Source organism: Thunnus albacares, chromosome 7, assembly GCF_914725855.1.
Source record: "Thunnus albacares chromosome 7, fThuAlb1.1, whole genome shotgun sequence".
Classification (NCBI taxonomy): domain Eukaryota; kingdom Metazoa; phylum Chordata; class Actinopteri; order Scombriformes; family Scombridae; genus Thunnus; species Thunnus albacares.
The window spans coordinates 26496898-26519744 of NC_058112.1; the positions used below are offsets into that span (position 1 = coordinate 26496898).

General features: G+C 41.6%; 1 protein-coding gene and 1 long non-coding RNA gene across 6 annotated transcripts; one reads left to right on the forward strand and one right to left on the reverse strand.

Annotated features, from left to right (window-relative positions):
* Positions 1 to 598: 598 nt before the first annotated feature.
* Positions 599 to 21850, forward strand: sin3aa (SIN3 transcription regulator family member Aa). 5 transcript variants are annotated; one of them, XM_044357886.1, is made up of 21 exons: positions 599 to 701; positions 7760 to 7976; positions 8260 to 8457; positions 9899 to 10005; positions 10484 to 10778; positions 10872 to 11120; positions 11428 to 11580; positions 11851 to 12006; positions 12165 to 12254; positions 12655 to 12773; positions 12878 to 13088; positions 13394 to 13510; positions 13832 to 14070; positions 14687 to 14870; positions 15024 to 15600; positions 15974 to 16143; positions 16246 to 16419; positions 17125 to 17217; positions 17803 to 17897; positions 18212 to 18404; positions 19860 to 21850. In XM_044357886.1, the coding sequence occupies exons 1-21, from the start codon at positions 604 to 606 to the stop codon at positions 20088 to 20090; spliced, it is 3966 nt and encodes a 1321-aa protein (XP_044213821.1). In that variant the 5' UTR covers positions 599 to 603; the 3' UTR covers positions 20091 to 21850. The 5 variants fall into 5 exon arrangements, with proteins under 5 accessions (XP_044213821.1, XP_044213822.1, XP_044213824.1 ...); XM_044357887.1 differs by having other exon boundaries at positions 8275 to 8457; XM_044357889.1 differs by having other exon boundaries at positions 18175 to 18404; positions 19860 to 19960.
* Positions 4603 to 6311, reverse strand: LOC122986554. The gene is made up of 2 exons (XR_006404320.1): positions 5530 to 6311; positions 4603 to 5084 (listed from the first exon to the last, which is right to left on the reverse strand). It is a non-coding gene; the product is annotated as an uncharacterized LOC122986554 (long non-coding RNA).
* Positions 21851 to 22847: the final 997 nt, after the last annotated feature.

The window sequence follows — 22847 nt, forward strand, 5'->3', positions numbered from 1 at the left end:
GTTTGCTGGTTACAGCTTCATTAGTGTGAAGATTTCCTGAATTTCTTAGTCTTTTATGACAGTAAACAGAATATCTTTCAGTTGTGAGCTGTTTGTCAGACAAAACATTGAGAAGACGTCACCTTTTATGGACCTAAGTGATTAATCGATAACGTATTCGGCAGATTCATAATTAATAATGAAAATAACCATCAGCTGAAGCCATACTTGAAATATCAAAAGCGAAAGTACTCCTACTGTTTTATATATAATCCTATTATTGGATTATTATTACTGAAACATTAACAAGTAAGAAGCATTTTAATGGGGTCAGTTTGAACCACTTTATACAGGCCTGCTGCTGTGTAGTTTATAACAACAATGCATCATATTTTATATTTATTTATCATTGTTTTATACGTAAAAAGTAGAATATGTCCCTCTGAGATATAGTGAAATAAACCTACCTGAAAAGTGTCTCCATCACTGCTGCAAATCATTTCCTAACACTGTGAAGGTCTTCAGCGTAGATGACAGTCAGGCCTCCACAGTTTTGATCTGATGAAGCCACTGCAGCCTCAGTGATGCTCGCTGTGTTTTTTAGCGGGTGATATTTAAAATAAAATGACGTGGACTGTAGTGTGCGCCAATGCCAACGGAGGGGGGCGTCTCCAAATATTTTGTTACAAACACGAATCCGGAGTAAGGAGTCTTTTTCCTGGGTATGTAACAGCTGTTTAAACTAAATAATATTAACTATACTGATGATAAAACAAAGTGAACGATGTTTATTACGAATCGGAAAAGCGCTCTGTTGTCAGTCGCGCCTTTTGTGTCCTTATATGAATTGAAACGGGGGGCTTTTATGCTCGTAAACGGGCAACAGAATAGCCAGAAAACATAACGTGGTATAGATGGCCAGATCTGTAAAAAGACGTCATTTTGTTCGGCTAGTAAACAATCTCCCCCGGGCTGTGTAATGAGAATCTGAGGCACCCCGCTGTCTGGAAGTGGAAACATTTTGTCTGCAGCGTTGTGTGAGCATGTAACGCTTGTTTGCAAATGGATCTGTAGTGTGGAAGAGAAGAGGGGGGGAGAGAGGGAGGAAGACAGGTTAGACATTTTACTCCCGACTATTTGAAGTAAACAAAGAATATGATTTGTTAAACGCGCGGCCGTCCTCTCTGCAGGAAAAATGGGGCTGCGTTTTTGTGTTTTTTTTTTTTTTTTTGGAGAGAGAGAGAGGAGGGGGGGGGACACGGGGAATGGCGTGCCGATGTTTCCATACAGCGACGCCGTAGTTCCCGTTTCGTTTGACTTTGGCATTGTTTAATAAGGGCAACTGGATCAGCTCTGTCCGCCGTGAAAAGATGCGCTGATAGCCGCCTACAGGCCACGGCTACTTCACCGTGTTCCTCCAGTGTTACCAGTGATGCGTTTTGGTGCCATAAAGCCTTTTGTTTGGAGTGTGGCAGCCTGCGAATACGCACGTCCACCGACGCTGGCTGGTTGGCTGGCTTGCTGGCTGTGGGGCTCGTTGATCCTCCTTAAACCGTGCAGTCCGGTGTTGTGTGTGTCGGGGGGGTGGAGGGGGGGGGGGGGATCTCCACAGCCCGTAACAGCTCGGTGTCTTGCATGCTTTTGCACAAACACTAAAAAACGACTTGTGAAGCAGCCGATAAATAGTCTTACAGCGTACGTTCAAAACAAGAAAATCAGCTGTATGTTTTAGTCAAATGCTGGATTTGATGTTTAGCGTATATTTTGCAAAGGAAGCTGCAAACATGCGCGTAATTATGTTGGGGGGGGGAAGCAGTCGGGATAGTGGAGTACTCCGAGTGTGTGTGTGTGTGTGTGTGAGTGTGTATGTGCTGCAGCCTACGGTCGCTGCTGAAGCCTCTGCCCGGGCTGGAAGGAGGAAGGAATCCCGGGCTGGTGCTGCAGCTCCGCCTGTCGTGGGCGATGGTTTATTTAGGAGGTTCCACCTTTTGGAGATTTGTAATGACTATTGCGCGCAGTGATTGGCTGCTTTGTCCACAAGGAGGCGGGACATAAGTACAAGAGGTAGATTCGCTCCCTCCTACACAGTCACGTGTCACCAAAGTCCAGGAAATAGATAGATAGATAGACAGACATAAGAATATAAGGACACTCAAAGAAGTAGATAAGAGATAAAACAAAAACATAAATAACTACAATCTTAAACTGAACTAAATCTCAAATTTAGGACCATACTCTAAATTGGAGATGCACTGATACTAATACCCAATATTGGTTCAATACTGACTCAGATAGCTGGATCTGGTATCACTGGACACATCAGATACCATTATTTTAATACATAACAATTCAGTAAATTTATATCTATTTATATAGTAAATAATAATAGTATAGTTACATCTAGTTTTACAAAGTTAGGAAAGCAATGTTTAAGTCAAGCCTGATTTTATACATAAAAAAATGATCCCAGTCTCCTCCACACAGTGAGGCATACAGCTTATCAATTGAACACTGGTGCCGGACCAGTACTCGGTATTGACCAATACCCAAAGCCCAGGTATCTGTATCTGTACTGAAAAAGTCAGATCAGTGCATCCCTACTCTAAATAGGCTATAGAGCCTGCATATGTAGTGCCTTGTAGGGCTGGGTGGTATGGACAAAAATCAAATATCACAATATTTTTGACCAAATACCTCAATATCGATATTGCATCAGTATTGTAGGGATGAGTATCGGTGCAGCCCAAGATGACGTTCTGTAAAAGTTTTATTTTATTCCGACCAACCCTCCACAACACAAAGATATTCAGTTTACTTTAGAAGACTAAAAAAACACAAAATATTCACATCCAAACAGCTTGAATCAGAGAATTTGGACTTTTTTTTCTTAAAAAATGACTCAAAGTGATTTATCAGTTATCAAAATAGTTGGCGATTAATTAACTTATCGATTAATGGACTAATTGTTGCAGCTCTAATGGTATGGTATGGTATGGAAAGGCATTTAATTGGAATTGCATAGATGCATATTGAAAACAGTCAATTTATACACAGTACAGGTATGTAATATACACGAGGCCGATTACCATCTGAGCAAAGGAGCAACTGACCCCCAGCAAGTCTGTGGTTCACTATGTGTCAGTTACTATTTGGTAAATTGATTACTTAAAAACGTGTTTGTGAATTTGCACCATAGAAGTACTGTATCAGCTGGGCCCTGCATTTTTAGGCAATCTTGTGACCCATCTTGTAGGGGGGCCATGTGTCAAAACATACATTTAATATTGTAACATCTTTATTTGTTATTTTATAATGTTTTCGGCTATCTCGCCTTCATCAGGGTGGTGCCTGAGGTTGCTTCCTTTTCCCTTCAATCCATTTCACCAATTTATAATGTGATCAACAAGTCACCATATAAACAAAACATCAGAGTTAAAAGCTCTGATGTTTGTACTTTTTCATCTCAAGCTAACAATCAGTAAAAAAGTTAAACATTCATCTTCCAATTCAGGTAAATCAATTTTTTTTATTCAAACTAGTATTTTGAGGCAGTGTATTTAAATCACTTCCATTTTATGTATAAAAATATAAGTTTATATTATGCTCACATAAAGCGGTCACCTAAATAAAGTTGTGTGATTTATGAATTCATTACCAAAAAACTAACTGACATACAGAAAGCCGTGTGTGTGTGTGTGTGTGTGTGTGTGTGTGTGTGTGTGTGTGAAGTATGTAACAAAAAAAAAAGACAGTTGTGGTTTTGGTTTTCAGAGTGCAAGTGGTACAATATCTACTTGATTTGACTATCTGAAGCTTCATATTAGCTTCAGATAAACTTTTAAATACATTTTTGCACAGGAGGAGGACCGTGGATTTTGACTCCTATCACTTACATTGTAAATACATTATGAAGGAATCTTAACAGTAATCATTTCTCCTGTTCATACAGGAGGAATGATTACAACTAGAAACCCTATTTCAATGTGCATTTGGGCACCTGAATGTTGTTTTAAGACAGACTTGATAAAATATGAACCCTTCCTTTAAAATGGACAAGAAAAGCCTGATGCTTCACTGAGGAATGACCACTTCATGTTAGAAATACACATTGAGTATAATTATTATTGATCACATGAATCATCTTTATTGGCCAAAATTGTTTATGCATACAAGGAATTTGACTCCAGTTTAGTGGCTCTCAACATACTTACACACAAAAGTCCTCAGAAAGACACACAAGGACAACAAGCCAACAAAGATAATTAAACATAAACATATCACTATTATGTACAAGGAAGTGGCTTAAATAATAGATATATAAATATATAAATAAACAAGTGGACAACAACATACAGTGTCTATATACAAGTGAAAGTGTTTGTGTGAAATAAACAGGATACAAATAAGGCGAAGGTGTGAAGAGTGCAAAGAGTGCTGAGATTGAATGGTTTTAAAAAAGTTACTGTATATACATACAATAGGTGGTTATGTACCGTATATGCAGCCTGTTCAAATATAAAGTAATGGCTCAAATGTAAATATATAAAATCTGTAGGTAAGGAGAAAGAGTGTGTCTGACTGTGTACTGGAGTATTGGGGAAGTCAAAAAGTGTGTTCTTCAAGCAAGTTTTGATGTGTTTATTAAACGTAAACGTGTTTCATACAGCAATTTCTCACCATACATACTAGTGGGAACTCCTCTCTTCTCCTCTCCGCTCACTGGCATTGTCGCGCTTCATCTCAAAATGGGCGTGCTGGGTAAATGTACGATAAGTCCTTGATTGACAGCTCAAACTCACAATCAGGATCCGTCGCCCCGCCCTTCTGCGGATCCTCCGGACGAACTGTCCAATAGCGTGTGCCGGGGGCGGGGTTATATATAAAAAACCACGCCTCCCTCCACAGCTAACCGAACGGAGATTGTTTTCCTCTCTCGGGGAGATTTTCACTTTGCAGCTCACACAGCTTGAATTGTTTATTTTTTACAAACACACGCCACCGATAAGTTGCTTTTTTCCGCACATACGTCGCTTCGGTGTCTTTTTCCCCAAGCAGGAGGTGTGGTGGTTAACGGATTATTCAGAAGCATCATCTGCGAACTTCGGCTTGCCATTTAGGAGAGAGAGAGGGGGTGAGTTCAGCTGAATTCATTCAGAAAGCTAACACAGCTAGCTGCCTACCTACCGTTAGCAGACGTTTTAAGTAAACTACAAGGGGAATCGGTGTTTCTTTACATGTCACTCACTCGTAGCTACAACTGATATGAGCTCTCTAAGAAATCGATAGCTAATGCTCGCTTCAGATTGTTGTTTCAGCTACAGCGAGCCACATCGCTAATGGTTAGCTGCATGTGCTTCCCCGCTAACCCCGGACGATTGTCGCTGTCGGGCTACTCATGTTGTTTACATTAGCTAGCAGCTAACTGGCAGCATAAAAACCCTGCCGACACACAAGTTATGGGTGAAGTTAATAAAAATAATCACCTGTATGTACTTTTAAGCTGGATAGGCAGCCAAACGGGTAGCAAGTGAGGTACTTTTTCGTGCTTACCTGCTTGACACGGGGTGTAATTTGCTGCTCCTCCTGCGCCACGCTCTAAATGGCGGGCGTGAGGGAAGCGTCGTGCTGTAACTCGAGGTCGGTGCTTGTGTGTTTGCTAGGCCGTAAAGGGGATGGTGAGGAGCTGCCGTCGGACAACGGCTGGTAGCCTGTAGCAAACATGTCTGTATTTGCCTGTACGTGACTAGCTACGCCACATGAAGATGAAATATCTATAAATACTCGCAGCCTCACTCTCTCCGGCTGCGAGAATGTGTTGGTGAGCAGCTCAGTTCGGCTCCACTGTCGGAAGTGTTTACGAGTACACTTCAGTTTGACAGCCTTTATGTCACTTTTTTGCTCGATTTAAAGGTTTTATTGAGCGATATTTATTCTATCCCGGTTCGTCTTTCATTCAGAGGCTCGGGACTCGGTGCTGTCTTGAGGAAGTTGTGAATGGCAGACCGACTCCCACGTTCCCACACAGCACCTGTTTGTTGCATCGGTGACGTAGAGTGTCTGTAGATTTCATTGGCTGCAGAGGCTGCAAGTTTTACATTCAGTGCATGTTAACATTTAAGACCCATTTAAGACGTGCTTTTCACCACTTTTGCAGTAAATCAGCTCATCACTAAAAAAAAAAAAAGGAGATAAAAACGGCAGCTGCCTGAATATGTGCAATATAACATAAACTCATTCCTTTATCATCTGTAAACCCAAAACTGTTGGTGTGGGTTTCACAAGAGTTTTCAAGGAATGCTGTCCCAAATAGCTGAGATTTGATTCAACATTTACTATTAGTCACCATATTCTCTATTCTTTATTCATTAAAAAAAATTAAACCTTAATTTTAAATACCTGTTGCATTTACGCTACCTTTCCCTCAAGCCCAGGGAACGCAATTTCATGTATTCATGGGTAGCATTTGAAACCGAAAAGTATACACGAAACTGTCGTAGAGCTGGGTATCAGTACTTGATACTTTTAAGGTATCGACGGAAATAACCCAGTACCAAGTAGTATCGAAACTCCTCCAATCAAGCAATACTTGCATTCGATCCTTTTTGTACCCAGATCTAGAAAAAAATGACTATTTGTGTAGTTTGGCTCGCAGTCAACCACTGCAAGCGTACTCTTCAGTTTAATGATTGGCCCACTACCGCAGCTAAAACCCGTACAGTTATTTAACAAATATTTCAATAATTTGAACACTTTCAAAATGTATTTCTGCAGAAATCATTTAGATGGGGAGGAGTGGTGACATTTTTTGCAACTTAATGCTTCCATTCACATGATTCACATGGGTATCGAATGAAGTAGAAGAAAAGGGTATCAAATAAAGTACTCTGTTTGTATCGGTTTCACTTTAAGACTACTGGTACTGGTATTCTTTGAATGGTACCCAGTCCTAAATTGTGGTGAGATAACAATAAAGGTCCTTTAATCCCTGAACATTTTAGGCAGAAAACAAATCTTCAATGAATAAAACCGCTCTTTATAACAAGAGGGGTGAATTATATGAAAGTAATAATAACAATAGAAGCAATATAAAAATAAATCAACAGAGAGAATCCATTAAAGGAACAAAAGCTTGTATATTCAGGTTGTCGTGTCTCATGTGTTGTCTCTTCGTAACTGCTTTCTTTTCCCTAAAACCCCCCTCCTCCGACTCTTTCACACACATACAAATTTTTCTCATTTTCATGCTTTTGCTCCACCATCTCTGTGACGGTCCTGTGGCAACGTAGCTGCTCCGTCTGTTACCTATGCAGCAGGGCGTAGCTTAAGTTTTAGGCCGTCATTGTTAGAGAGGCCCAGGACATCATCGAGTGTAATCAGACACTTTAAGTCAGTCTGCAAAGACACACACTGCTTTCATCTTCTCTCAGGGTAACTTTGCTGAAGTTCCCAAACAAAGAAACTTCTCAAAAGTATAACACAGATAGAAACAGTCGTGTGTTATAACGTGTTGAGATATCAATGAGGTCCAAAGGAGTGGACTTCTGTGGATTATCTTCGTATCGTCAGGTGCTATGTAATAATTCTCCTCCTCAACCAAACAACATAAGTGGCTAGCTGGCACCGTGTTGATTCATAATTTTACAGTTGAAGCAAAAATTACTGCCACATGTTCCTCACCAAACTGCTGAATGAAACCAAGAGGCTGATTTAATGGATTCTGATAACTTGACAGAGGTCTGCCAGTGTGAAATAAGGTCCATATGGTGCTCTTCATTCCCAGGTCTCTCAGCTCTCACGAGTATGAGTTCATAATGAAGCGGCGACTGGAGGATCAGGAAACGGTTTTTGCGTCCCAGCAGCGGCGCCTCCCTGGCAACGCGGAGGCTTTCCAGCATCGTGTCCTGGCCCCTGCTCCAGCCCCAGCTGTGTATGAGGCCGTGACTGACAACATGCAGCCCACAGCAGGCGTCCAGTACTCCGTCCCCCAGGGATACCAGGTATATACTGCATGTCCACTGCAAGTCTCTCTAAAACTAGGTCATATAGAGAAGTTTTACTCATACCGTAGGCTGTCAATTTCACCCCTGTTACAGATACAGAGACCGAAGCTCTGTTTTTTTCCATCTGGAAGCTGTCAGTATCTCCTTTTATGAAGAGAACTTTCTGTACATTTATTGCACAATTTATATAAGTCTGTTTTTTGGGGGGGACAAGTTTAAGTGCAAACTGACAGATGTCTTTCTACCAGAGTGTGACTATTTGCTGTTCCTCCAACAACAGTCTCTGCTTTCCCAGGTTCCCACTGTGGCCCAGAACAGTGGAGGGCATGGACACACCCCGAGCCCAGCAGTCCATGGGGGGTCCCACCACCACAGCCCTGCAGTCCAGTCCCACGGTCCCGCGGTGATGTCGGGGCACAGCCACACGGCTGCTCCTCAAGCCTCCGCGCAGGGCCAGCAGCAGTTCCAGAGGCTCAAGGTCAGTCGGCCACTTTCGCTTTGAAAGGTTCAGGGTTACATTCGTCAAAACCTGTAAATGTCAAGAAGTTTTCATGCCAGGGAAGTTATTGAAAGTAAATATCCAGGCATTTTTTAGAGGTGCAAAGGAAATTTGTGTATTTTTAGCCCTTCGAATGTTTAGTGGAATTGTCGGTTGATGGTAGTTTGAGAGTCTGGTTAGTTAAATGGCGAGTTTCCATTGTTATAACCTGACTCAAGTGGCCACAACAAAAAGGAGACACACCATGTCAAAGTTTAACCAAAGATATTTATGTAAACGAATTAAACCAAATTAAAGGAAATTAAAGCACTGAATGATTAAAGTATGAGGCGTGGAAGCCTGTGGGATCAGTGGTGGATGTGATGCATGGGTGTTATGTGTGTGTGTGTGTGTGTTGGAAGGTGCATGAAAGCAAAAGAAATAACTAAGGCAGCATAACTAAACCGAACCAAAACGGGCGCCTGAAGGGGAGAAGCGAAGAGCTGCAGCAGCAGCAGCAACAAGCAGTCAGAGGAGAGAGAAGCTGCGGCCAGGCCACACCATTTACCCCCAATCGTATCTAGCCATGCAAATATTTTTAAGTGTGCAATTCACCAACATTACAGTGGTTATCAGTGGAATTTCATTAGCGGTTCTCAAAGCAATGAAAAAATGAATTTGGAAAACTACGTCTTTTTTTCCAGAAACAGTGTCCTGATTAGTCAGAATAATCCACAGACTCTGCTGTGAATATACTGAAATCTGTTAACAGTCTGCACTTTATTCTGACTTTCTTAAACTTTTTAGAAACTTTTTTTTTAAAAATGTGTTAGTTGCCCCCTAGCCACAACAAGACTAAGCTGTCTTTCAATAAAACCTGTGTGACACATGAGCAGTAATGAATTTACGCTTTTAAACATAACAAATCAGAAACCAACAATAATTAATTATGTAGGATACAGTGCAGCAAACTCATTCCTTCCACTAGCTACGATTATTGATTCTTTAAACCAATCAGCTACATTTGCGTTTAAGGGTTACTTTCATTTCCTGAGTAGAACGGTGCCTCCGTGGTATCTGTCACACTGATCAGTTGTGTGTTGAATCTTACAAACCGTGGCAAGAATTTACCAGCATTTGTTTGATGCTTCTAGATAACATCAACCCTTGTTTCATGTGCAGGACATGCTTAGAATATGAGATATTATCTGAGATATTATAAGTTTTAAGACCTGTGTTTTTTTCCAGTATCCGTCAAGGTTTCAGAATGTATCTTCTATATGTTTATGACGGTGTAGGTGCCCGTTCATTTGTGTAAGGTGCTAATTTTTCATAGTTGTCTCTTACCGTGAGGATTTCGAATGGTTAATATCAAACTCAGGGCAGTGATGTCAAATGAATGAAGCAGAAAAACAGACTTTCCCTCTTCTCTCTCCAAAAGGTGGAAGATGCTTTGTCGTACTTGGACCAAGTCAAACTGCAGTTTGGCAACCAGCCTCAGGTCTACAATGACTTTCTGGACATAATGAAAGAGTTCAAGTCTCAAAGGTGAGGACATGATTTGATTTTTACATTGGCTTGCACTTTGAAAATTTGCCTTTTTTTCATGTGTTGATATTTTCTAAAGTAAATGGTTCCCATGTATCCCACAAACTGCTAAAAAAAAAAAAAAAATTGACAACGTTTTCAGATCTGGAAAAATTATGGAAAGTGTTGAAAATAATTGGCACATTTGCCATTTCTTGAGAGCAACCGGTCTGTTATCCCTATCACAGCCGGCTGCCACAGTTCAGAGAGAATGTGCCGCTTTTAGTTTAGTAAAACTCTCAATGCACCACAATGTTGAGAGCTTTTGAAGACACTCTCGGTCAGATCTCAGCCATAGAAGAACGACAGGTTATACAACACAGTTGAAATGCAAGATTTAGTTGATAATATACAGGACTTTGATATTGAATTAAGTTGAAATGCCCACTATTTACAGATAAGGAGGATTTAAATTATTTGCCTGTTTTTCTGTCTCCAGTATCGACACCCCCGGGGTCATCAGCAGAGTGTCGCAGCTTTTTAAAGGCCACCCGGACCTCATAATGGGCTTCAACACCTTCCTGCCACCTGGCTACAAGATCGAGGTCCAGACCAATGACCTGGTCAACGTAACAACGCCGGGTCAGATCCACCACATCACCCCACATGGCATTTCAGTCCAGAACATCCCCATAACAGGAGCACCTACCCAACACCCACCCCAGCTCCCGCCCACTGCAACCACCAGCGCTCCGCCCCTCCTGACGCAGCCCACCCCTGCCAAGATGAGCAAGGTGAGAATCTACATAAGGAACTTACACTTTGTTTGTTGCACAGCATCTTGTAAAATAACCCCTAAAACCTTCAATGCTCCGCCCCTCTCCTAGCCTCTTCAGCCCCAGGCGTTGACACCAAGCAGTCAGAGCAATCCGTCCATCCCTGCATACACCTCTCCCCGCTCCCCGCCCATGCAGCTCCACCCGCCGCTCAGTGGGACCCCCACCGGTCCACCCCTGCAGAACAACCAGCCAGTGGAGTTCAACCACGCCATCAACTACGTCAACAAGATCAAGAACCGCTTCCAGGGCCAGCCCGACATCTACAAAGCCTTCCTGGAGATCCTCCACACGTACCAGGTCAGATAAGTCCTTCAGGGGACTTTTTCTAAAGTGATATATCAGGAAATAGAGTTGTGGCTGTGTCAAAAAATTTGTTGGGTAGGCACAACAACTTGTAGCTTCAGCGTACACCTTTTGCTGTCTGTTTTTGTTTTTCTTTTGTCCCAAATAGTTTGTGCTTAAATATCTGGATTTTTTTCATCCTTTCATGGTCAGAGTTTATGATCTGACACACCTGCCCCCTAAAGACTTTCTGTAGTGCAAGAACTTCTTAGTGAATGTTTCAGCAGTGACTTCACAGAAATCTTATATTCATCCACTACAGAAGGAGCAGCGTAATGCTAAGGAGGCAGGAGGGAACTACACCCCGGCTCTGACGGAGCAGGAGGTCTACGCTCAGGTGGCCAGACTCTTCAAAAACCAAGAGGATCTTCTTTCAGAGTTTGGGCAATTTCTCCCCGATGCCAACAGTTCAGTGGTGAGCAGAGTTACGATACTAAGTTGACCCATCTTCTTGCGTCAGTGCAGAGGATCTAGCAGTCACTTCAGGAGTGATCTCAGGAGTTTTACTCTCCAGATCATTTCCTTTATTGTATATGCTACTTTTAATGGCTCTTAATTAAAAACTTTGTTCATATCATGTTGTGTAGACGGGTGTTTGGTCAGTACTTTTCCTAGCAAGGGGGAGCAGTTGTACTTGCTCTATCAGTCGTACCCCTGTCTTATCACTACTGTGTTTTCTCTTCAGCTATTGAATAAGACAACAGCTGAAAAGGCAGAGTCTGTACGGAATGATCACGGTGGAACCGCCAAAAAGCTGCAGCTCAACAACAAACAGAGGCCCAATCAGAACGGCTGCCAGATCCGTCGGCATCCAGCTCCAGGCAGCACACCCCCCGTGAAGGTAAACACGCTCTCTTCATTACTGCTGTCGTCAAACAGTACTCGCATCCTGTTTCCACTTAATTACCATGTTTTTTTTTTTTTTGTCTCCCGTTGTGGGATTGTTTTTGATTACTGTACCTTTTGTCTCTTCATTTCCATCTCGGTAAAACGCTACAGAAGAAGCCCAAGTTATTGAATTTGAAAGATCCGTCGGTGGCAGAGGCCAGCAAGCATGGAGTCGGAACAGAGTCTTTGTTCTTTGAGAAAGTGAGTTGTTGGTATACTGTTTATATAGTTTAAATCCATCCAATTTTTTTTGTTTATGTAAAAATACAGTCATTAAATGAAAAATATTAACATGGAAAGAAAGGAAACAGATCTGTGAGTAAGGAAGATAGCATTTTAAATCAAAACACATGCTGAAAAAAGCAGAGCAAAGAGCAAAAGTTTCAACCGTACAGATTGGTAGTAACATTGTTTTAAATATAGATTTATCACCTATGTCTATTTGAAGTGCACATGAAAAAATTCTTAAAGATTCTTAATTTAATTTGAGATTCTTTATTCAAAGTAATAAAGTTTTTGTTTTGCAGAAAATATTTGCACATTTTGTGTACCTCCAGTAAGCTCTGACATAAATGGTTTTAACATTTATTTCTCATCAAAGGTGCGTAAAGCCTTGCGAAGTGCAGAGGCCTACGACAACTTCCTGCGGTGTCTGGTCATCTTCAATCAGGAGGTGATCTCCAGGGCTGAGCTGGTGCAACTGGTGCTGCCCTTTTTAGGGTGAGTATTCTCTCATCTCTCTTGACATATCAGATAAATGTCTTCCTCACAGCACCTTGTATTTCTCATACTTCATTTTTTTTCAACTTAACGCTGTCATACAGAAAATTCCCTGAGCTGTTCAACTGGTTTAAAAACTTCCTGGGATATCGGGAAATGTCCCACATCGAAACGTACCCTAAGGAACGGGCCACGGAGGGTATCGCCATGGAGATTGATTATGCTTCCTGTAAGAGGCTAGGCTCCAGTTACAGAGCACTGCCCAAAAGCTACCAGCAGCCCAAATGCACCGGCAGAACTCCACTTTGTAAAGAGGTGAGAGCAGCATTCAGGCAGAGTTTAGAGTAAACATCCAGAAGGTTTAGAAAAAGTCATAAACTGCATCCTTTGATTGCACAATAGTCCATTTTTCTGACTGCTCAGTATTTGTTTTAAACCATATGACACATTTACTGATTATGGACACTCCAGTTACTTTATGTCTATCTATCTAAAAGTCTGTAGATTAGATTTGGAAACAAGACTTTGTTGGCAAAAAGGTGCCCAAAAAAACACAACAGCACACACAGACTTTGAGATAAATAAGTAGATGACAAAGTGTTTGTTTCTGTCGTGTCCAGGTCTTAAATGACACCTGGGTCTCCTTCCCCTCGTGGTCAGAAGACTCCACTTTTGTCAGCTCCAAGAAAACCCAGTACGAAGAGCACATCTACAGATGTGAGGATGAACGCTTTGAGGTGAGCAGGAACATTAAGCATTTACAGCTTGACGAGGTGACATCATCAAAGACAAAGGCCGATATCCCAGAATGAAAAATAATTTTATTCCAATAGATGTCACATTTTCCTTTTCCAGGAATTATTTTTTTCTCATTAGTGTCTTAAAAACATCCCCGAACAAAGACTCGGGAATTACTCTAGAGACATTTCTAATTGGCGAACAGTAAAACATGTGAATATTTGGAAAATCAAGGAACATCGTGAGCCTTTTTAATGAAAAATAAAGGACATGCAGGCTCAGCAAAGGATAATAAAATGCTTGTGTTTTCCACCCTGCAGCTGGACGTTGTGCTGGAAACCAACCTGGCTACCATCAGAGTCCTGGAGACGGTACAGCGGAAGTTGTCCCGCATGTCTGCAGAGGAGCAGGCCAAGTTCCGCTTGGACAGCACGCTGGGCGGCTCCTCGGAGGTCGTGCACCGAAAGGCCATCCAGAGGATATACGGAGACAAAGCACCCGACATCATCGATGGTCTGAAGAAAAATCCTGCTGCTTCTGTCCCCATTGTGCTAAAGAGGTAGGTGTTTAAATAATAATACATTTATTTTGACTGATCGTGTTAATATTTTTGTTTCATTTTTTATTAGTTGATTAATGTTTGTGGGGGAAAAAAAAACAACATAAAGCTGTTTTTTCTGTTGAGGTTGTTCTGTGACTTGAAGGTCCAACTTTGATTTTGTATTTCTGAGCAGTGTGGTGAATCATCAGTAAGGTGTATACACGCTCACGCACATGTGTGGGATTCACAGGCTCTCTGTTTACACAGTGTAGTAAATATGTGTACACCAGCTTCTTTTTGAACCCAGACTGAGGTCATGAGCCGCAGCTTATAAACCCTCACTAATCCACACAGGAAAGAAAAAAGCCAATGTGACGTTGGAGTGGTGGATTTAAAAATGGTGCTTTTATAGACTGAACTCTCCATCGTGGCAAAAAGATTTGACAAGAAGTCACTTCTTTAACTGTATTTATTATAGTTCTCCTGCCTGAAAAACATAACGCAGCAGATGTTTGCATCATGTTGTAAAGATGTGAAGTAACAAGCGAGACTGGACGCTCTGCCACCTTTTTTATATATATATTGTTTTAAATGTCACTGAGAGGTTGTTCACATACATAACTTCTCTACTCAGGTTAAAGACCAAGGAGGAGGAGTGGCGGGAAGCCCAACGAGGCTTCAACAAGATCTGGAGGGAGCAGAACGAGAAGTATTACCTCAAGTCTCTCGACCATCAAGGCATCAACTTCAAACAGAACGACACCAAAGTGCTTCGATCCAAGTCCCTGCTGAATGAAATCGAAAGTATCTACGATGAGGTAAGTTATCGTAGCGATGTAATACAAACTGCTTTAAGAAACTGCAAAACAATTAGGAATCATAGTAGAAACAGACTCTCAGATGAAGGAGGGAATCACAGAAAATTTGCTCTGTATCCAAAGTGTTGTCATTGAATTGTTTCTCCTCTGCAGCGCCAGGAGCAGGCGTCCGAGGAGAACGCCACCCCGCCAACGGGCCCCCACCTGACGCTGGCGTACGAGGACAGCCAGATCCTGGAGGACGCGGCGGCGCTCATCATCCACCACGTCAAGCGCCAGACCAGCATTCAGAAGGAGGACAAATACAAGATCAAACAGATCATCTACCATTTCATCCCCGACATGCTGTTCGCTCAGCGCGGCGAGCTCTCCGACGTAGAGGAGGAGGAGGAGGAAGAGGAGATGGATCTGGAAGAAGGCGCCTCCAAAAAGCACAACGGCGTCCCCGGCAGCGGGAGCCCCTCCAAGTCCAAGCTGCTGTTCAGCAACACGGCGGCACAAAAGCTGCGCGGCTGCGACGACGCCTACAACCTCTTCTACGTCAACAACAACTGGTACATCTTCCTGCGCCTGCACCAGACGTTGTGCTCGCGTCTGCTGCGGCTGTACGGGCAGGCGGAGCGGCAGATCGAAGAAGAGGTCAGGGAACGAGACTGGGAGCGGGAAGTCCTGGGACTCAAGAAGGAGAAGAACGACAATCCGGCCATCCAGCTGAGATTAAAGGAGCCCAGTGAGTAACGAGAATAAAATCTAAAGCGTCTGTGTCTCTACTTTAACCGTTCTGTGTTGTGTTTGTCGGGTACAGACTATACGTTCTCTACTTCTTTTGTGCCATATTCCAGCTTTTTGCTACATAATGAACATTCCTGTTTTTCCTAGAGAACATTTTTCAAATATTTTGGCAGTTTTTCAGTAAACAAATATTGAAAAACTGAATGAACAAAACATTAAAGTGGAGTAAAGTACAAAAACTTACTGCATTGGACAGAAGATTTGGAGAAACCGCTTCCAAACTGAGCACTGTTTGTCAAAAATGATCCATTTGAAATCCCGGTAGTCTTTCTGTCATATGCTGATCCACTTGTGATTTTTCTTGTCTCTAGTGGACATCGAGGTGGAAGATTACTACTCGGCCTTTTTGGAGATGGTTCGGAATCTCCTGGACGGAAATATGGAGGCTTCACAATACGAAGACTCGCTGAGGGAAATGTTCACCATCCACGCTTACATCGCCTTCACAATGGATAAGCTCATCCAAAGCATCGTCCGGCAGGTAAGCGTCTATTCTCTCTCTCTCTCTCTTACCTCCGGATCTTCCATCCAGATCTGAACGGTTGTTTTTCCAATCCAACGCCGCTGCTTCTCTCCTCCTCAGCTCCAGCACATTGTTAGCGATGAGATCTGCGTCCAGGTAACGGACCTCTACCTGGCAGAAAGCACTAACGGCGCCAGTGGAGGAACCATGTCCACGCAATCATCGAGGAGCTCCGCGGAGGCCGTCTACCAGCGGAAAGCCGAGCAGCTCATGTCTGATGAGAACTGCTTCAAGGTAAATACAGAAATGCAGAAATGTTTTGCTGTAATTGATCCAGAAATTGTGACAAATTGAAAGTCAAAGCTTTCGCCTTCGTTGTCCCGTTAACAAAGCAGCCGAGTCGGTAAACATAAACACGTTGCCTACAGTTTACTACTCTCATTTCTGAATATCACTCACAAGAATTTTAAATCTGCTTAAGGCCACCTGCCACCAGCATGTCAATTTGCTTTTTGACCTATTTTGAAAGCTTGATTTTACAGCTGATATAACCTGCTCGCTTCACACACAAGTGTATCCGCTTTTGTCAAAAAAAGGTCCAATTTTGAAGAGGACATCTGAAAACTAGATCACTCTGGAGCGATAGTTACATTAAACATTTATATCAGGCTGGTGTGTGAGCTGGATGTAAAAATAAAGAGAGAGAGACGTCTCACAAAATACAAATCACATAATGTCCATGTTTTTATATTGTTCTCTGCTTTTTTTATTGTATTTTTATTAGAAATTTAAATGTAGAATGAGTAGAAGAACTAAAATTAGACAAAATATTTGGAAAGATGGCACGACTTACAACAAAAATTCACGATTCCAACTCAAGATATTGCAGTCGTTCGGTGTGCACCTCAGCCATCTGATCCCTCAGGACGTGCTAGCTTCTTTACTTCTCACGCTGAATTAATTTTGCTCTCACATGCGACGTCTTTGTCACTTCCTCAGGTGATGTTTCTGAGGAACAGAGGCCAGGTGCAGCTTACGGTGGAGCTGCTCGACACGGAAGAGGAGAACTCCGACGAGCCCATGGAAGCCGAGGTAAGAAACACATCTGAGAGTAGTTGAACGTCTCACAGCACTGCTGGCTGTAGGTTTGAAAGTTTTTGCCCCATGAGCAAAGAGTTTGGTGGAATAACTTTTTTTCAAAAGCCAAACTATATACATCAGCCTTTTTTATTTTATTTTTTCTTTTTTTTCACAATTTTACAAGCCACTTAAGATTTTTTTCTTATCAAGTAAAGCCTCTGTGACGGCTGGCAAATTGCAAAAATGAGGAATTGTGCAAAGTCCCGACCACAGTCGTTGGCTTTTGGCTGGTCTTGAATTCTCACACTGACATTTAGTGGCACTGAATGATGTTTGAAAAGGAGTTTAAACGTCTCATTTGGCTTCGTATGTCATAATCAGTAATATCTTTGATTATCATCTTCATTTTTTATATGAGGATATCAATATGCAGCAAATAAATGCAATGTTTTGTCGTTGTTTTCACATTTTTGTCTAGTAAGAAGGTCCACTTTCCCAGCTGGAGTGGAAACACTAGTAAGGACCTTTTGGTAATGCTGGTGCAATATTAGTGTTTATATACCGAATCTGTGTCTTAAACTTGTTTGGTATCTGCAGCGCTGGTCTGATTATGTTGGACGCTACTTAAACCCAGATTCCACCGCTCCAGAGCTGAGGGAGCATCTTGCTCAGAAACCAGTTTTTCTTCCCAGGTAAGTGTTGTTTTGTTTTGTTTTTTTTTAGATTTTCTATTCTCCTTTTAAACTAAGATTGTAGTTTTATTTCTTTAAGTACAGGACATTTGTAAAACACGTTGCTGAGTTTCCATTGCCGCAGTGAAAAAGCTCAGTAGAGTACCTTGTTGCGTAAGCTGTCCGACACATCTCTACCTATGAAAGTCGAATTTTAAAAGTCAAAACATATGAGTCCTTTTTGATTAAATTAACTCTCATCGATTTGTTCTGACACATTCTTGCTTGATCTCATTAGTCACTCTCATCACGTATGTCTCCGCGCCCGTAACCAGGAATCTGAGACGGATCAGGAAGTACCAGAAAGGCAGGGAGCAGCTGGACAAAGAGGCCTGCGAGGGCGGCAAGAAATCCCTGGAAAAGGAGAAAATGGAGTGCATGTTCAAGCTCAACTCCTACAAGATGGTCTACGTCTTTAAGTCTGAGGATTACATGTACAGACGCACTGCCCTGATGCGAGCTCACCAGGTATTTACCCGCCTTTTTTCCTGCTACTAATCATTTCTGCAACTAATTTCATAATACAGCTCTTCTTACAATGAGTGTGTATATACTGTGTATATATATATATGCAAAGTAATTTCACATCTTTGCACAGACTCAAAACCAATCAAAATATCTGTAACTCCATAAATCATAGTGGAATATAACAGTCTACAGTTCCTTATATGGTTTTTGTTAAAGGGAACTTTTGCCACGTTTTATATGGATGTCCAATCAGTGTTGATAGTAAATGTAGTCAACTGAAGCAATAAATTACTCAGTTAGTGCTATATTGACTGAGAAACTACGTCACTGTGCAGATTAAATGACGGCGCTGGTGCCATAAGAACAACAGGTTCACAGAGAATATTGGCAACTACTGCAGGCATTTTTAACACTGTATCCCTAATTCAGATAGCTAAAGATGATCCTTTGAAGCTTTTGTTAAACCTGCACTTAACCAAGGTCAAGTATAACGTAAGTAAACATACCAATGTAAATTAACTTTTTAAGCAAAGCAGAACACTAACATTACATTGCTGCCTCTGATTGTTTTCAGTTCAGTGTTGGTTTCAATAGCTTGGCTCTGTGTATATCGCTGTCTTTCTGTAAGCTTTGAACCAGGAATTAACAAACTATACTGTATAACACAGCTGAGCTGACAGATGAATGTCGGTCCTTTCAGTCACCAGTAAGAGGAGCTCTAATACAAAAAGCTGCTCAGTCACTTATGAATCAGTACATTCAGCTCAGCTCGAGGATTCATTCTTAAAGATTCTTAAATCTTTAGTGCTTAAACGTGACATATCATATCATATGCACATTTCCAGGTCTATATTTATATTCTGGGTCTCTACTGGAATATCTTTACATGATTTACAGTTCATAAAACTCTTTATTTGTCTTATACTGAGTCTTTACACAGCCCTTCAGTTCAGCCTCTGTCTAAAACAGGGCGTTTTAGCTCCTGTCTCTTTAAGGCCCCTCCTCCCAATAAATCAACTCTGTTCCTATTGGCCGATTTCCGACGGCTACGGAGGCTACGTAAACAAACAGTAGTAGGATTTCACTTATTTTTCTCATTCTTTACTCAACAGAAACTTCTTTAATACATTCGTACATGTTCGAGCCAGAATCAGATCCGAAATATGTGAGCGGACAATGTGAACAAGTTGTTGAACAACCTTAGCAACAGAGACTACAGAACAGCCCTGACTTTTGACTTTCAGAGATTATTTTACATATATTCACCTCAAGTTTTGGACCTTTGACCTTGTTAAACATAGACATCCTACATCAACAGTATTCAAAATAACAGAAAACCCCGAAAAGCATGTTATGTCCCCTTTAAGAGTCAAGTCCTAAACTATTTCCGTTTTATTTTTCCCCCACTGAGTTTTCTAACAACAGGCCAGTAACCTCCCTCTCCGTTCCTCACAGTCACACGAGAGGGTGAGCACACGGCTGCACAAACGCTTTAACGCCTGGGTGGAGTCGTGGGCCAAGGAGCACGTCACCCGGGACATGAACGCCGAGACCAACAAGTGGCTGATGGGCGAAGGACGTGACGGCCTATTACCCTGCACCACCAGCCGCCAGCCAGAGGTCCTTCACTTCATGAACATCAACAAGTACCGCGTCAAATACGGCACACCCAGCAAGGCGCCGTAACTAACCAGAGCCAAGAGGAGAGACAAGGAGAGAGACTCATTTCTTTGGGTGGTGTTTGGTCTGAAGTCAAACAGGTCAGGAGTAGAGGTAGGGACGAGGACTTATTAACGTGTTTTTAAGGCCGACATGGGAGCACAATTAAGCTAGCTACCGTGTATGTTGCACCCCGGGGCGGCAGGATTACTGATTTTACCAGCGTTTTTAGCTGGGCCCATTTTTGCGCAGGGCCTTTGGTGCCAAAACTTAGGAATGGTCATGTCCCAGTCGCAGACCTGAGCTCTTACCAGCATTCGGAGCCACGTCTCAGACAAACTTCCCTGAGCCTTTTCCACAGGGGGCTTAGCGACAGCGAGACAGTGAACTTGTGAGAGTCGTAAGAGAGTGGTGCTTTTTGTACTTTTATCACACCGGTTTAGCTTTTTTTGACTGACCGTCTTGTCTGAAGCCATCAGAGTTAAGAGCTCCATCGAAATCAATCACGCAGGGATTTCTCTATGATAGTGTTTAACAAACTATACGGTGGACAAGTGCACTTATATTTAGAAAGAGGAAAATGTCGTTTCTAAAGTTTCGTTTCCCCAGATTGAAGGTTTGGAGGGAGCTCAACAAAGTCAAGAGATCTGGTTCAGACATTCCTGCGTTAAGGCCAAATCACAATTATATATGTATCACTAGATGGGAAAAAGGGTTACATTTCCTTTTTCCAAAAACACATGGCAGCATTATTAGAAACTGTGCCTGAGCCCCAAACAGTATTGTCGGGTTAAAATCGAAAAAGCACTGTTGCGTCTTATGTCAAAGAAAATTTAAAAAAAAAAAAACAGAAAAAGAAGAAAAAAGTTAGCCTCACAACACTGTTTGGTCTCAGACTGTAAAATTGTATAGCTTGTGGATGTCAGATACTGACATGTATTCCAGTGTATGTGTTGTGTATATATATTATATATAGTTCTATTAACACAAATGATCCTTGCCGCCCTGGAAGTCAACCTTTTTAAAAATGTTGCTGGCAATGCCCTCCGCCAATACACCAGCTTGTACACACACATAAACACACACACACACACATACACATACATACACACACTCGTCTCATTCTGGGAGGACTGTCCACATGCCGCTCACGTTTGTAAATACACTGTACATAGTCTCAGACTTTTTATGACAGATCTGTGTTGTTGTGCTAGTAATACTTTCCAAGCTTACTGTGGACTTTAGTGATAAATGGCTAAAGTTAGTATGTATATGAAAAAGAAAAATGCAAGACCATTTATTACAGTTTTTACCAAAGGGAGTTGATTATAAAAAAAAAAAAAATAGCTGTTTTCCCCCCTTTGTGTGTTCCTTTATGTCTTTTCTTTTTAATTTCTGTAGTAAAAAAAAAAATGTGGAAAAGTAGAAATGTATCCAGGTCTTTCAGTTTTTATATATGAAAAATAACATTTTTTTTTTTTTTCTTCTGAATGTGACATTTGGTTGGTAAAAATCACTGCCCCCCCCCCTTCCTTCCCCTCTCCCCCCTTTTTGACATCCAACACCGTCCGTGGTGCTGGTGGGACTCATTTCAGTCTTCAGATGAATGGACTCCACAACGGTCTCACCTTGTGATGTACGCTTCCCTCCCTGGATAGATTTCTGCTGCAAACATCACCCCCACACCATATTTTTGATAATGGAAGAAGTCACACGAGCATGTCTTTAGTCCCTTTATTTAGACATTATTTAAAGTAATAATAAAAATGACATTTGTAGCCTACGTAGCTCTTTGCGGAGTTGTTGAGTGATTTATTTATTTTTTCACCCTTTCATCCGGTTACTTCTGTCATTTATGTTCCGTTATAAACTGGAAGGAAATACTAACTACACCACTTTATTCAACGCAATAAATACACAGATTTGTCTCGTTTTTACTTCTATACTAAATTAAAGGTGCAGTGTGAATCAGTGGCATCTAACGGTGATGTTGCAGATTGCAACCAATTAAATACTCCAAGCATGAAGGAGAACCTACGGTGGCTGTGAAAAACACGAAAGTCCCTCTCTAGAGTCAGTGTTTGGTTTGTCCGTTCTGGGCTACTGTAGAAACATGGCGGGCTCCGTGGAAGAGGATCCGCTCCCTATGTAGATATAAAGGGCTCATTCTAAGGTAACAAAACACAAACATTCTTATTTTCAGCAGATTATACACTAATTAAAACATACTTAGGAATATTATATTCCATTTCTGCTAGATGCCACTAAACTCTACACACTGCACCTTTAACACTTCAAACCACAAAAAGTGAACAGGCTTAATTCAAATGCATAACAGTATGAAAGAAACAATTTGACAACTAGATTAATTAGTGTCTGTCCATAAAGTTAAAGTGAAAAGCACAGTGAGTTTAAAGGAAAGAGGAAAACACCCACAGTGTTATTTTCCAACCACTAGCAGCATTTGTGTCAATATCAATGAGTATACAAACACCAGCTAATATATATTCACTCTACATATATTCATTGTATGTTGAACTAACTGAGAAAAGCTGCAGTATTTTCTCTTTGCAAACACTCTGATCCAGGATTCATTTCATTCTCAAAATCCACTGCTGTTGGGACAAAAGCAACAAAAAGCATTTGTGTGGTTTTATGAACATTTCCATTAAATAATCTGTTCACTTCAAATCCTGCAGAGGGCGACCTCACACTGTCCACCAGCACCAATAGCTCCTTGCATCTTGCACATACAGTAGTAAATAATATGTTACACTGAAGCTG